The sequence below is a fragment of the Pipistrellus kuhlii genome, unplaced genomic scaffold, assembly GCF_014108245.1.
Source record: "Pipistrellus kuhlii isolate mPipKuh1 unplaced genomic scaffold, mPipKuh1.p scaffold_m20_p_7, whole genome shotgun sequence".
Taxonomy (NCBI): Eukaryota; Metazoa; Chordata; class Mammalia; order Chiroptera; family Vespertilionidae; genus Pipistrellus; species Pipistrellus kuhlii.
Window position 1 is genome coordinate 2,869,732 of NW_023425573.1, and position 16,217 is coordinate 2,885,948.

Genomic DNA, 16,217 nt, shown 5'->3' on the forward strand with positions numbered 1-16,217 from the left:
AAATCACATCATTTCCCCCCTTTGTATCTCCCAGATAGTTAACTTGTTCATCACCAAGTTGTCTGGGTTAATAACAATACAATCTAGTTTCTAACCCCGGAAAGATATTTTTCAGGCAAATGATATCAAATTTAACTTTGCAGGTTCAGACAAAATGAACAAGTCAGTGTAATGAGGCTCCCGATCATCTTACAGAACTTTCTAATATTGCATATATGTCTTCGAGAAGAGAATACTTAATACCATACTATCTGCTAGACAAAAGCAGTTTGTATTCAATAGCTGTCCATCTCCTTATACCCTGGGGAAGGCAGCATTTCTCTCCAAAAAATGAAGAGAATATCAATGGGGCTAATCTCTTCAAAGTGCTCAGAGCTCAAAGCGATTGCCTGCAGTGGTAGAGTCCCCACCCTCATTATTTCTAAAAAAAGAAAAATGACCAAAATGCAAAATACTGCCAGCCTTTGAGATAGAAGTTCTCAAAAGAAAGTTAAAATAAACATTCATCAACTCACTTCTAAGCCCAACACTTTAAAATTGATTTCCTTAGATTAAAAAAAGGGAATATTTATATCTAATACATAGTATATATCCTTTCTAATAAAAGAATAATATGCAAATTGACCACACCTCTGCCACACCACAAGCCATGCCCACCAGCCAATCAGGCATGAGTATGCAAATTAACCCAACCAAGATTGCTGTGGCCACTGAGTGAGCAGGAGGCTTGGGTTTCCCTGGTGATGGAGAAAGCCAAGCTTTCCACCTGCCCTGGTCTGCCCTAGCCTCCCCTCAAGGCTACAAACTTTCAATTATAGAAGATAAATAAATATTAATACCACTTGGTATTAAAACATATGACAAAGAAACACAATTAGTATAGAACTGGCAAACTAACGGAAAGAAAAACCAATGAAGTACATGGTAGTAATCTACTAACAAATCTTAGACCACATGTGAAGTTTATTATATACATATTATATGGTATAAAGTATTTATCACAGTATCATATTTCACCTGAATGCTATAGAAAATAAGCTTGAGATTGCATTTTCTTACAGATTAGATCTACTCATCAGCAAATTATGCTGACTGCCTTCAAGTATATGATGGCATTTTAAGTTTTTCAGTTGTCACCTATGTCCACTGGCATAAAAGGGTGGAGGGGGGCGATTGAAGCATTTGCCTTTGAGAATAAGAATTTAATCTCTGATGTTTAAAATTGGTGAAATTATGGTGATAATAAAAAGCAGGCCTTCTTCAGGGTGGTTTTTATTACTGTTTTACATTCTCTGCAGACAGTTCGCCCCACATAAGGGTCTTTGAAAGCCTGCTCTTGGTATGTCGCTGCCTTAGTCCAAGCTCTTTAATTCTGCATCATAGCATGGACAGCATCACTGTCCTTTCTGCTTCCATTCTTGCCCTGGACAGAGTTGGAGGTGTTCTACATAGTGGTCAACATGTTTTATATTTGTTGGCTTGGTCTAATGTAAATTATGCTCTAATGGTATACTGAGCATAGTACATGCAGAACAGCTTAACTTACAGTTTTCCCAGTTATTACCTTCGGACTCATGTCTATTGCTTCAATCTGGTTTGTCAATAAAATTTAATATAATTTAAGTCATTAAATGTCAGAATTTAGAACAGTACCTATAATAAATACATGTCAAACGAATTAACAAAATTTCTACCATTAGACCAATAAAAATACAAAGGAGAGAATGAGAAAATATTTGGATATAAGGCATGGCATGAAATGCTTATCTGTTATTCAGAGATGTTTTTCAAACTCATTATTTAAAACATTTTCAAAGTATTGATTTCATAATACCAATACCACACTATTTCTTTCAAGTTTTTTGGGGGGTAGGGTAGGGGGATGTGTAGTAAGGGATGTTGTATGAAGATGATGATAAACTATTTTTATTTATAGTCTTCTTATATTACAAGTGTGAAAAGATACTTCTGAGCTCAAGCATACTGAGTAAATCATATTTGAATATTGCTTGAAATTTAATTTTAGATAAAGTATAACTGCAAGTTATCACAAGTGCCAACTGTGCAGGCTTCGTCTTCAACAGCGCTATGCTATTTGCACATCTGTTGAACTACAATTTCCCTTAAAGGATTATCCTATTTAAAAGTATCAGCTTGGCAGATTAAGGATGATTATCTATTTAATTTTGTATATACAGTCTATTAAAAAGAAGACAAATGCTTGGGTTACTTGACTTTGGGCTATGAAGTATGTGTGGCCTGCAAATTTTAACCGTATTAATTTTAAATCTAATAAACCATTATATGCTATTAAGTGAAAATAAAACATTCTTCTTAATACAATAATTTTGTGTTCCTTAGAAAAACTTAAAGGTCTGATTATGTCTTATTTCTTTATACAAATGCATTTTCTATAATAATATAGGCATAAAATGTCATTGTCATATTTCAATGTGAAATATGCTCACATGTACATGTAATTTTTATTATATCTGCAAAGATATGGGCATATCTAATTATATGCATTCAAAAATTTATTGCATAGGTGAAATGAAGATATAGCTAGTTATGAAACTTATTTCTCACATTTGGTATATAGATACAAATCTTTTTAAAGTTTTTAATGTGTTGAAAAGTAATTTGGCATTTTAAAATTATATGCATATAACTATTCTAAACACAGTAAACAAAGCTTCATTACATTAATACTCTCCTATATAATAAACAGGTATTTTGCAAATTGAACATGACTCCAACACACAAGATGGCTGCCCCCCTGTGGTCAAAGATGGTCACCTCAAGATGGTAGACACAAGATGACTGCCACAAGATGGCCAGCAAGGTAGGGCAGTTGGGGGCGATCAGACTTGCAGGGGAGGGCAGTTAGGGGTGATCAGTCCTGCAGGGGAGGGCAATTGGGGGGGGGGGACCAGGCCTGCAGAGGAAGGCAGTTATGGGTGACCAGGCCTGTAGGGAGGGCAATTGGGAGGACAAGGCCAGCAGCGGAGGGCAGTTAGGGGCAATTGGGCTTGCAGGGGAGCAGTTAGCCATCAATCAGGCTGGCAGAGGAGTAGTTAGGGAGTGATCAGACTGTCAGGCAGAAGCAGTTATGGCCAATTAGGCAGGCAGGCAGGTGAGCAGTTGGGAGCAAGCAATCCTGGATTGTGGAGGGATGTCTGACACTGGGATTGGGCCTAAACAGACAGCTGGACATCCCTGTAAGGGTCCCAGATTGGAGAGGGTGCAGGCTGGGCTGAGGGACATAGCTCCCTGACCCCATGCACGAATTTAGTGCACCAGGCCTCTAGTATAAAACAAATCTTCATAAAATATAATGGCATTCACTTAGAATTTGTTACCATTTGGGTATTTTCTAGATTGAAATTATATATAATTATGAATATAGACTTTGTAATGGACTTCCAAGCAAATATTTGATCTGCATGTGAAAATGTTTCCAAGCACTTTTTGACATAGTACAACTACATTAGAGTGTAAAGCAACAATGAAAACTATACTTGTTGAAAAAATACCACACAAAATTGAGAAATTAATAGCACAATTGTGACCTTTTTTTGTAGAATCCAGGTAATTGCAACTGCAGTAGTTGATTGAATCTGCAAAAGGCTATAATTTGGAAGGTTGATAAGTAATTTCCTGCTCTGATTTAACTATAATGGGTCAAATTCTTACTATCTCATATAGTCCTTACAAGAAGAGTTTGATTGAGTCATTGATTTACTAAAATGTTGAAGCTTCTGCTTTTTTGTTCTTTTTTTTAAAACTCTTGTTGAAACAGGGACTGAATGTGTTGCTACGTGTGCAAGATTAAAAATTGGTATTGTCCCAGTGGCTCATTGGTTGAGTGTCAACCTATGAAACTGAAGGTCATGGTTTGATTCCTGGTCAGGGCACACGCTTGGGTTGCAGGTTTGATCTCCTGGATAAAGGATGCAGAAGACAGCTGATCAATGATTTTCTCTCAGCATTAATGTTTCTATCTCCCTCTTCCACTATCTTCTCTGAAATCATCAAAAATAAATTTAAAACTTGGTATTGCTGAGCAATACAGATGTCATTTATATTTGACGCTCAAGTTTTTAAACGTCTTTTCATTTTGTTGACAGTTTGCTGTGAAAAACCTTAGGTTGATGTAGCCCCATTTGTTTACTTTTTCTTTTGTTACTTTACCCAAGAAGATAAACCAGAAAAAAAAAATAATTGCTACAAGAAATGCCCCAGGGCTTAGCATGACAAAACTAAATATTTTCTTCTAAGATTTCTATGGTTTCGGGTCTTACATTTAAGTATTTAATTTTTCTTCTTTTATTTTTTTATTGATTCGGAGAGGAAGGGAGAGGGAGAGAGATAGAAATATAAATGATGAGAGAAAATCCTCTATTGGCTGCCTCCTGCACACCCCAGACTGTGGATCAAAACTGCAACCCAGGCATGCCCCCTGACCGGAAATGAAAGCATGACCTCCTGGTTCATAGGTCGAGACTCTATCACTGAGCCATGCCGGCCAGGCCAAGCCTCTCATTTTAAAGATGATAAGAGTTTAGGTCAACAGAGATAATGTGTCTTGTTCAATTTCATGTTACAAACCATGTATGAACGACAATCTTTATTCTGTAGAGCCTCTCTCTGTGATTGGCTCAAATGTCCTTTGCTGACTCATAAGATGTGAATAATTTGTAGATGTCTCTACAAATTCAATCCGGACTCAGAAAAAATATTTGTGAGTATTGGGGATATTAAATAATTACTTTTTTAAAACTGTAAAGACAATTTCAAAAGGGAGATTTTGTAGTTTGTGCAATGATGTCATTAGTTTAAGTATATAACCTTTCTTTTGTAAATTTATCTTTATTGTTGAAAGTATTACAGATATCTACTTTTCCTGTAAAGTATTACAGATCTGTAAAGTATTACAGATGTCTCTTTACCCCTTCTAGCCAACACCTGTACCCTGTCCCAGGCCTTCACCAAACTATCTGAAAGAAACAGACCTTGTAACATGTATACATTTTACTCTTTTTTAAAGCCAGTAAATTATTTATATTAATTTGTCATAATTCATGCAATTCAAATACATTTCAGTTCTCAGAATTGATGATCCACTGTTGGGACAATTTCTAAATACTTAATAACTGATATTACATTGTCACCAACCATTCAGAATGAACAATACTAAATGAACAATTTTAATGATCAAAACTGGTTTATAGTCATAATACTTTATACAACTATGAATATTATCCCTGAATTAATATATCTTTGGTTAATATGCCTTTAAAGTTTTCAAGGTGTCCCTACTATCAGTACAATACTATTTTTCATACTTGCCATCAGGTAAATAAAATTGCTTCTAACATGGGCTTAACATGACACAAACAAATTTTAAAATATAGCTGTGTTTTGTCTTTTTTAAAGATGAGGTATAAAACAATCCCTGTGGATCTCTAAAAATTTTCCTTTGCAAGTTTCTAGAGCTAAAGATTAAATGAAATGCAACTCAGGTTTGCAAAGACTACACCTGTGTGTATTTATTAATATACATGTGTATCTAAAGCTATCAAACAAAACTCTTTAGAATGGGAGAAATGGAACAAAACTCATAGTTCTGCGATGATTAAGAGTGAAAGCGCCCTGCCCAGCTTTAGAGTGTAATTTACTTCATTCCAGGAATCAGTCATAGACTGGGGTCTACACGGGAGATCCACAATCTGATTTCTTTTAGCTTTCCAGTTCCTTTCTCCAGGACCAGAGAGGCCCATATTCTACTTGAGGACAAAATGGTTTTGCATACACAATAGAGCCACTCAAAAGGAGGGGTAAATAATAGAACTATAAATAATTGAGCAGGGTCATCCGGTCACATTTCCCCTTATATTTCAGCCTCTCTCCTTGTGGCTTTCTTTCCCAGGAAATGGATGTGGTGGAAAGGACTTGCTTTTAGGAGGAGAAACTTAGATTGGCTCTGCCATATGTCTGAGATGATAAAAGAGGTTAGCTTGCTTCCTTCTATTCTTATTTCAGTTTCTAATCAGGCTGGGACTTAAAATAAATGGCAGGAATAAGGGTCCTGCAGATGCTCACATAATTCACACTGGGGTGTAGGGTTGGAGTCTCAAATCCCATTAGGAACGTACAGGCACATAGACTACCCTGTTGTGCATAAGACCCATCAGAAACCTGGCAGATAATAGTAGGGGTATTCTCTTTTCCCTTCTTCTTTCAGAGACAACAAATGGACAACAAGTGACAGGATTCTGTGTCTTAGCACTCAGTCAAACACTGTCAAGTGGTCAATAATGGGATTATTTCAATATTCATAGAAAATGGGTCACTTCTCCTAGTAGACCATAAATCAATATGAAATGGAATACTATTAGTAAAAGGAGAGGCAGAATAACATGATGTTTAACTTCTGGTCTCTGGACTTAGGCAGCTTTGAACTCTGACATCACAATTGATCAGCCAGGTGTCTCTGTGCTTGCTGTTATCTTTTTGCCCCCGTTTCCTCCTCTGTGAAAAGGGGGGAAACTAACAATCTCACTGAGCTGGAGGGAAGATGAAAGAAATGGGTTTTTATATGAGCCAACTAGATAGCTCCATGGCCATTAGTGAAAAGGACTAGATCCAGAGTGTGGTGGGCTGAGGCTGCCTCACTGTTGAGGTAACTACTTCTGCAATTATTTCCCTGTAGAGTCAGATGTGAGGTATTTTAGGCTCCACAGGCCATATGGTCTCTGTTGCAAATACCCAGTCCTGCTGCTATGGTGTGAAACCAGGCTTAGAATCTATGCAAATGAGTGGGTGTGGCTGTGTCCCATTAAACCTCCATCTGAACTCAGGTCAGGCTGGCCCATGGGCCAGAGCTTGGCCATCCTTTCTCTACCTAATGCCCTTTTGAACAGCAAGATTTCCCCCCCACTCTGGTTTGTAGAGATAAAAACCATTCCTAGGTTTGTGTGAGGTCTGGAGAAGCTTCCTTTTAATTCCAGTCAGAATTTTCTCTGGCCTTATCTTAGTGGATATCTATTCAGCTCAAGACTGGAGCAGACCTGCAAATTTCCAGAGAGCGCTGGTGCTGGCACTCTCCACTCTCACTCACCTTCCCTCCCCCCCTCTCCCTCCCTCCCTCCCTCCTCCTCCTCCTCCTCCTCCTCCTCCTCCTCCTCCTCCTCCTCCTCCTCCTCCTCTTCTTCTTCTTCTTCTTCTTCTTCTTCTTCTTCTTCTTCTTCTTCTTCTTCTTCTTCTCTCTCTCTCTCTCTCTCTCTCTCTCTCTCTCTCTCTCTCTCTCTCTCTTCTGCTGCTCTCTTCTATTCTATCCTCTACCCCCTCAGTCTCCTCAACTCAGAGAGACTGCAGGGTGTCCCTGTGGTTTCATTCATCTTGAGCTGTGACATAGAAACTCTCCAGGCAGTAAGTATTCTGGGGCTGTCCCAGGGCTCCTCTCACTGACTCCCCTCTCTCAGGTACCACTGTTTTTCGTTGCCCATTATGTCTGGAAAAAAAAGTATATATTTTATCTGTTTTTCCTTTTTAGTTGTTTCAAGTAATGGGTGAATCTGGTCCCTGTTATTTTATCTTGGAAGTGAAAATTCTAATAGGTTTTGCTTATTCCACATTCAAGAAACTGAGGCTCAGAGATATTTAGAAATCTCACCAAGTCCATTCAGCTAATAAGTATTGGAGACAAAATTCAAAACCAGGGCTTCTCTAATTCCCAAATGAGTGCTTTCCCCATGAAGCAGTACTGTGCCCATCAGGAGGAATTTACCGTCTGCCTTTTAAACACACAAGGATGAACAATAAGTAGTCTTTACTAACAAAACAGAAAATGATACATTCATTTTGAACCAGCAATTTGGAGAGGATGTTACTATATTTTGAAAAATTATGGAGGGAGTCACATACTTTTCGTATTTTCCAATGGGGCCACCCCTCCCTCATTTTACCATTTTTATTGTGGTTTTGCTTGTGGAGAATATTTGGGTTTCTCTCAAGTAGTAGGAAACCCCGCCCCTTTTGATGATCTGATGTTAAAAAGCCTTCCACTGAAAGTCCTCATCTGGCTCAAACTTTAGCTCCTGAGTTGTCTAGGGATGTGACTTTGCAAACGTGCCGAGATTATCTTTGACAGAGGAGACAAATGCATGTGTTGCTAAACTACATAAACATGAGGCAGTGAGAAATGGAGAAGTGTAAGTATAAATTCTCACAGTTCATTTTTATTACTTCACACAATCCCATTTAACATTTTCTGAATTTGTAATAAATTGCTGAATGATAAAACATATGGCAGTTGAGTATGCCAAGTGAGAGATATTGTTTAGATAGTGAGTATTTGCAGAAATGTGTAGCATTCTATTACCAGGAGGCTCTCTGCTTAATGAGAAAAGAACACTTACCCTTTTACAAATATACGAGTTATAAATATGGACTAATATATGTATATATCTGTAAACACTGATAATCTGTTTGTCACAAGCAATGTATTTGCAAATATAACATTATGTAAATAATGCTATGCCATATGCAACTCCGCTTCTGAATGTGTGAGAAGCAGATTTTTTACACTAACAGAAAAGCTAAACTCTAGACAGTGATTCATACGTCTGTAAACCTTTTGATTTTAATATATTGCATATGTGCTGTTATATGCAACCTTACCTCTTAGTTAACCATTTAAATTATTTTTACTATTACATGAAAATGAAGTTTGACCCTTGTTCTAATATCTAGTCATTAGTGTTTTATAATTTCCTTTTTAAAAAATATATTTTATTGATTTCTTTTTACAGAGCGGAAGGGAGAGGGATAGAGAGCTAGAAACATCGATGAGACAGAAACATCGACCAGCTGCCAATGTACATGCCCTTGACCAGAATCGAACCTGGGACCCCTCAGTCCGCAGACCAATGCTCTATCCAATGAGTCAAACTGGTTTTGGCTAGTGTTTTATAATTTCATTATAAACTTCCTACACTATCACACAACCTTAGACATCTTATTTGTACAACAAAATATACACACATTTTTCTCATCCATGAAATGATTGGAATGACTTCCTATGATCCCTTCCTAGCTAGAAATAACATGTAAGGTGATTGTACTAGGATTTTCACATTATAGAATATGCATTATCCCTTTAAACATCAGAACACTCTAAAAATTATCTCCTCCATAGAGAATATTAGTTCAGAGAGATTAAATAATTTGCTTATGGTCTAATAGATGCTGAGGACCTAAGGCTTGGAATTGCGATATATATTCTTTTACTATATCACTGGTTTTCAAATATTTTTACCAAAGATTCATTTTAAAGATGATACACTATGGAAATAACAAATTTAAAAGATAAAGTAGTATTTTTATTAGTACATATTTACTTTTATAAATTCAAACTGAAAAAAAATTACTTATGTGCTTAAAAAATCATGTCAATTTTGATATACATAAAAATTTGAAGTCAAATGTTATGGATAACAGTTTCAGCCCTTTAATGATCTCTACCCCAATTTATTTCTATACTGTGTTGAATGTTGAATAAATAAAAGGGGGGAAAAAGGATCTACTTCCATATACAATGACTTTACAAAGTAATTCTTTATTTGTAAAGTCATTGTATATGGAAGTAGATCCTTTTTCCCTCTTTTATTTATTTTTTATCTCTTTATTGATTAAGGTGTTCATATGTGTCCTTTTTCCTTCATTATCCCCTATCCCTCCACTCATGCCTCACCCCCTTGTTGTCTGTGTCCATTGGTTAGGCTTATATGCATGCATACAAGTTCCTTTTTATTTTTTTATTTTATTTTTTTACTGGTTATTCTTTTTTAATATATATTTTTATTGATTTCAGAGAGGAAGGAGAGGAAGAGAGAGATATAGAAAATAATGATGCGAGATGACTGGATAGAAAAGATGTGATACATATGCACAATGGAATACTCCTCAGCCATAAGAAAAGATGAAATCCTGCCATTTGTGATAACATGGATGGATCTTGACAATACTACGTTAAGTGAAGTAAGTCAGTCAGAAAAAAGCTAATAACCATATGATTTCACTCATGTGGAATATAAAACTGAAATTCAAAGACACAGACAACAGAGGGAAAGGGGTGGAGGGGTAGCAAAGGGTTAACAGGGCCAAATATGTGGTGATGAAAGATGATTTTACTTTGCGTGGTGGGAACACAATGCAACACACATCATGTGTCATAGATTTGTGCACTTGAAACCTACATAATGTTATTAACCAGTGTTACCCCAAAAAACCTAATTTAAAAGAGAAATGTATGTCCTCAAACTGATGAAGTGGTCTCATTAATAGGGTCCCTGGTTTAAACTCTTTAACTTTGACGTTTCTTATTGTTCTGCCCCTGATCTTCATACTTTAATATTAGTGAATTACCAAGAATATAACAGTCATGGAGAGAAAAATAGGTTTGTTTTTCTAAAGACTTTAAGATGATATTATTGTATTATATAATAAGATTGGTATTATATTTATTTTAAATCAGGTTTACCTGACTAAGTAAAGGAAAGAAATTTCAGGCTGTATTACAAAGACAGTAAAAAGCAAGTGAAGGCATTTTTAATAATGAAAGTAAAAAATATATCTATTATTGATTGCATAGCATTTCCAAACACCTTTACTTTATATTATTATAAATTACTATAACTAAAAGTTTTGAAATTCCAGGGTTCAAAATTCAAGGACATAAATACTTAGATGCTAGCTCAAATAATACAAAGGGAGTTAAGGATGTGAAATGTTTGTAAAAACCAAATTAAAACCCCTTAAAGCACTATGATGTCAGGTAAAATTTGTCTATTGAAAATATAAATTTAAATCAAGAGGCTGTCACGTTATAAAATGAAATTCTCATAGTTGGGGATCTTTTATTATTCTGTATAGTATTTTAAAAAAATTTTTGAATTTGAATGGACCATAAATGTCTTAATGTCTAAAACATTTTTAAAGAAGCCATTCTTATTAGCATGGTTCATATACTAATCTGTAACAGAAACACAATTTAAAAGTTTTTTAAAATGGCAAACTTACTATATTCTAAATCTCAGCTGTGTGGTGGAAATATAATGAAACCAGTCTCACAAAACCACAATTGTCATATGTCACTATAATTACTACAAACTTTCTGGACCATAACATTAATATAGACTATTTTTAAATAAAACATTATATATATTTCTTTGTCTAAAATAGTTATATCTATAACTTTGTCTATCACAATCACTATAAAATATTTTTAAAATTCTAAAAACTTAAAAACATTTAAAACACGTATCACACTAGCAAAGAAAAGTTATATTATTCAATACCATATATACATTTCTATTTAGAAAAGGCTATCATTAAAAATAAAGATAGAACTGCAATATTAACCTTTTAAATAGACAACTGGAATTATTGTGTGTTCATATCAGTTGTTATACTATTTATCATCAGCAAGGATAAACACAATCAAATAATTGTGCAGAACATATAATTGCAACAATAAGATGAATATACACATATTACAAATAAATTGTAAAATCTAAAGAATCTGGGGTAATTTGGCAAATTTAAATTATTCCATTAAAATGTTTCCATTTTATCTTGCCAACCTTTTTTTCTTCTTTACTTTCAGCCACTTTGTCTACAGAAAAAAACAATTTACTTACCTTGGATGGTGACTTTCAGGGATATGGGCTCCAAGGTTTTACATGGTGCTGCTAGGAATTTGTGTTATATACATTTACACACACTTACCTAATCTATTTTCCTTCCTTCACATATAAGATAAATACATTTTCATAATCTGACATATGATACAAAATGTAATGAAATATAATGCAATATATTCTAATATAACAGTAAGGAGAAAACAGTAGGAGAAAACACACAAAAAAAAACTAACGTGGAAACAGTTGTTAGACTGGTCACAAGTACTCAACAAAATCCTACCTGATGAATCAAAGTTCACCTCATTGCCAGGACTTGGACCTACATCAATGGACACAATTGGTAAGAGTTTCCGAAAGTCCCACAGTTTTGTGACTCCACAGGAATCGCAGGATGCTATCATGTGACCCTTTAAAGAATATAAAAAAAGAAATGTATTTACATATATATACAATGTGTAGAAAGTCACACACAAAAAAGATGTGTGTAATAATTTTATTAAATCCATAAGAATACATTCCTCTAAACTAAGAGTTATTCATTATATCAATGTGGGAAACATAATGTTACTATAAAATAGTAATTTAAGTACTATATAAAGTTATATAATACATTTTGGAATACTATGCTTTAGGAAATCATTCATTTTGACTAATTTAATTATACAAGAAAATGTAGTAAAACAAAAAGACACACACCCATGTAGTTTATGGACATATACACATATCATGTTGGGTGAGGTTAAAAAGTAGATTTATAGTTATTTTTATGGAAAACAATACAATTATTAACAAATAATAACACAAGAATAAACTGTTTCATGTGCTCACAACTGTAACCCTACTTTTGCCATACCCTGTGTCATATATGTGATCTACACCTAAAAACTATCTACATGAAAACATTGTACTAAAAGGGGGCACCTTACTTTATATGCTGTAATTAGTGCTAATACTTTAATATCTCAAGTAGAGTGAAAAACAGAGATAGGAAAACAAATGCAACGAAAGAAGAGTTTTTAATCATGGAAGGTAGAATCACTAGGACCAGGTGGAACCAAAGGCAAGGAAACAGTGTCTGTTGTGGTCATTTAGACAAAATTACTGGGCACATTTGGGGCTTCTGGGTTATATGTGTCAGAATAAGAGTGAAAATAATTGGATAAAGGAGATGAAAAACAAAAAGAAGGGTGAATGCAGTCAAGTGCTATGGAAACAGGAACTGCTGTTTTCCAAATGTAGAATCACCAGCATGGATGTGCCAGGTCCAAGCTCACGGTTTAGTCACTCGTCATGCTGGCCTCTCAGATGGTTACTGAGCATTTACTTCCTGTCAGAGACCAGGGGATAGCGACAAGTAAGAGGGGTGTCTGTTCTCAAGCATAATATATACTAATTCTCATCATTCTGCCACCAAAATTCTCTCTACTCGGCAATCAAATATAAGTATTGGCCACATCAGGCCTATAAATAATGTTTATGATGTCAGTATACTGCTTGCCATTCAATATACAGTATCTTTTTCAGCTTTGGTTTACATTTTTAATGTCAAGTAAAAGGTATACTCATTTTCTTCCTAAATATTCTAAAATGTTAAAGATAATAACTTGATTATTGTACAATTCTCCTTTTTATCATTTTTTAATTAGCTCACATAATTTTTTTTCATTTACTCCTTGATTTCTATCCTTTTTCTTAGAAATGTGCTTATAGATTCCAAGTGGACTCCGCTTTTCCCTAAACATATCAGAAATACAATAGATGCCATTAGTTTTAAAATTCTATAATTGTGCCCTAACTGGTTTGGCTCAGTGGATAGAGCATCAGCTGTGGACTCAAGGGTCCCAGGTTCGATTCCGGTCAAGGGCATTTACCTTGGTTGCAGGCACATCCCCAGCAGTGAGTGTGCAGGAGGCAGCTAATCAATGTTTCTTTCTCATCGATGTTTCTAACTCTCTATCCCTCTCCCTTCCTCCAGGAAAAAAAAAATCAATAAAATATATTAAAAATAAATAAAAATAAAATTTTATAATTGTAATTACAGTTGAAGCAATACAACAACCTTGTCCCCAGTTTCATTAAAGGGGATGCTTTATCTTTTTATGACTTAAAAGGAACATGGAGAACTTGGAATGTTTTCAAATACATAAACACATAATGTAAGAATTGTAAAGAATCAGTGAATTTAATTTTCAGAAGGAAAGTTCTCATGATTATCAGAAATATTAATGTTACAAATTAGAAAAAAATATTTCCAGATATAAGGGCTTTTATACATCTTTCAGAAAGGGAAAAAAGTGTTTTGTTTCAATTCACAGAACCAAATACTTTTAATTTAGCAACAGTTTACATAAAAAGCAGGTTTTGGACTTGATTGACTTATCTTTTCTGGATGCTATAAACTAAAGGTAATCTTAAAGTGTGCTATATACCATTGACTATTACAATTTGAAAAAAAAATACACATAAATATTTCAGTCACTCTTGCTGTGAAAATAAGTATTTAAATACTTTTAACATTTTTACATTTTACTTTTACTGTTGTCAAATGACCAATGTTAAAGTATTTGATAGTATTACATATTAAGTGTTTTAAATGAATCAAGTGCTGTGCTAAATGCTTAATAATAAAATAATAGCCAAAACCGGTCAGGCTCAATGGAAAGGTCCCAGGTTTGATTCCGATCAAGGGCATGTACCTTGGTTGCAGGCACATCCCCAGTAAGGGATGTGCAAGAGGCAGCTGATTGATGATTCTCTTTCATCGATGTTTCTAACTCTCTATCTCTCTCTCTTCCTCTCTGTAAAATATATTTAAAAATAAAATAAAATAAAATAATAGATATTATTTTAGACCATTTTGAATAACACAATTTAGCCAGATTTTCCATTTCCCAAGGAATCTAGGAACCATGGCAAAGTATACAGTAGGTAAAATAAATATAATAACTTATTAAGTGATAGAAATAAGTTTGTGTTCATATTTGATAACTAACAGATATGTAGTAGTGGAGGAACAACTAAGCTGCATTTCCAGTTAGCTAATGAGGCAGAGGTAGTGCCTAGGGGCGTGTAGACCTCAAAAAATATTGGTAAAAGCAATAGGTGATGAATGCCTCAATGGAGCTTACCTAGTTTTACTTTAGTCCACGTCCTTCCTTAACATTCTTGGAGAAAATATTAGTTCTAACCATGATAGTTCTGAATCACTTAGAAAGAAATCAAGAGCCAGACAATACAGAGAATACAGAACCAAAAACTTGGCATATCCTCGAGACCCATTGTCTCTCTTCTCTCATGCAAAATGGCAGCCCTTCTGCTAATAAATCTCCTTCCAAAGGGCACTAGAAGATACTAGAATATTGCTCATCTGAACAGCATAGTGGGAGTTTGGGGGAGAGGAGAGATGTAGGAAAGGGACTCCTGACGAAAATAAATTATTTATCTAAAACTCGTTTAGGCAAGAAAAACAATGGCTAGCTATAGCTATGTGCAAAACCTAAAGGAAGATAGACTTCAAATAAAATGTCTTTTAGATATATTTTATTAGGCACAATAATCCCATTTTGCAGATGAGAAAAATGAGGTTTAAAGAGGTCAAGCAACTTTCCTAAAAATTACCCAGAGAGAATGAATTGGGGAGAGAATTCAAGCATTGGTCTGGCTGACTTCAGAGTCTGTGATTTTAACAATAATATCCTATTCTATTTCTAGAAAAATATACCATAAAATATTACAAATGCTTACATATGTTGAATATATTTCCCCATTAGGATACATTTAAGTAAGTCAATAATTCAGATCAATACATGTCAAGAAGATGGTTCTCACAATATTATTTATAGGCTGAAGCAATAGAAATGTAAGAAAATGATTTTCAATGGATGCCAAAATAGATAAATAGACATGCATGCATAAATATATACATATTTAAAAATGTGACATTACATAACAAAACTATTATTTAGTCTGGCCAGCATGGCTCGGTGGTTGAGCATCCATCTATGTACCAGAAGGTCACGGTTTGATTCCCAGTCAGGGCACATGCCCAGGTTGTGAGCTGGATCTCTAGTGTGGGGCATTCAGGAGGCAGGTGATCAATGATTCAATGTTTCTATCTCTCTTTCCCTCTCCCTTCCTCTCTGAAATCAATAAAAAATATAATTAAAAAATTTAAAAAACACATTATTATTTTAACTATTTTAATGGCATTTCCAAAAATTGTTAATGCAAGGGAAACTGTGAATGAAGAAAGCAGCAAACACAATTGTTTATACTTTCTGGTACACACATAAGCATATGTTGAAAATCATTGTGGTGGGAACTAAATCAGAAATGATTATCTTTAGGGGGTAGGATAAATCATTTTTATTTGTTCCTCTTAGCATTTTTTAAATTTCAAATGCAATGGAGTTGGTATATACTAATTATGATCACCAGAAAAACATTTTAAATAAATAAATATATAATGAAATCGAAACATCATGCACAATACCTGTCAAGTATTAATTTTAC

At 34.7% G+C, this 16,217-nt stretch overlaps 1 protein-coding gene across 1 annotated transcript in view; it reads right to left on the reverse strand.

Annotated features, from left to right (window-relative positions):
- SPAG16 (sperm associated antigen 16) overlaps positions 1–16,217 on the reverse strand; it is a 560,091-nt gene that overhangs the window by 150,076 nt on the left and 393,798 nt on the right. The window contains exon 15 of the mRNA XM_036422106.2: positions 11,986–12,112. Within this exon, the coding sequence (XP_036277999.1) occupies positions 11,986–12,112 (127 nt within the window). The remainder of the gene's footprint in view (positions 1–11,985; positions 12,113–16,217) is intronic.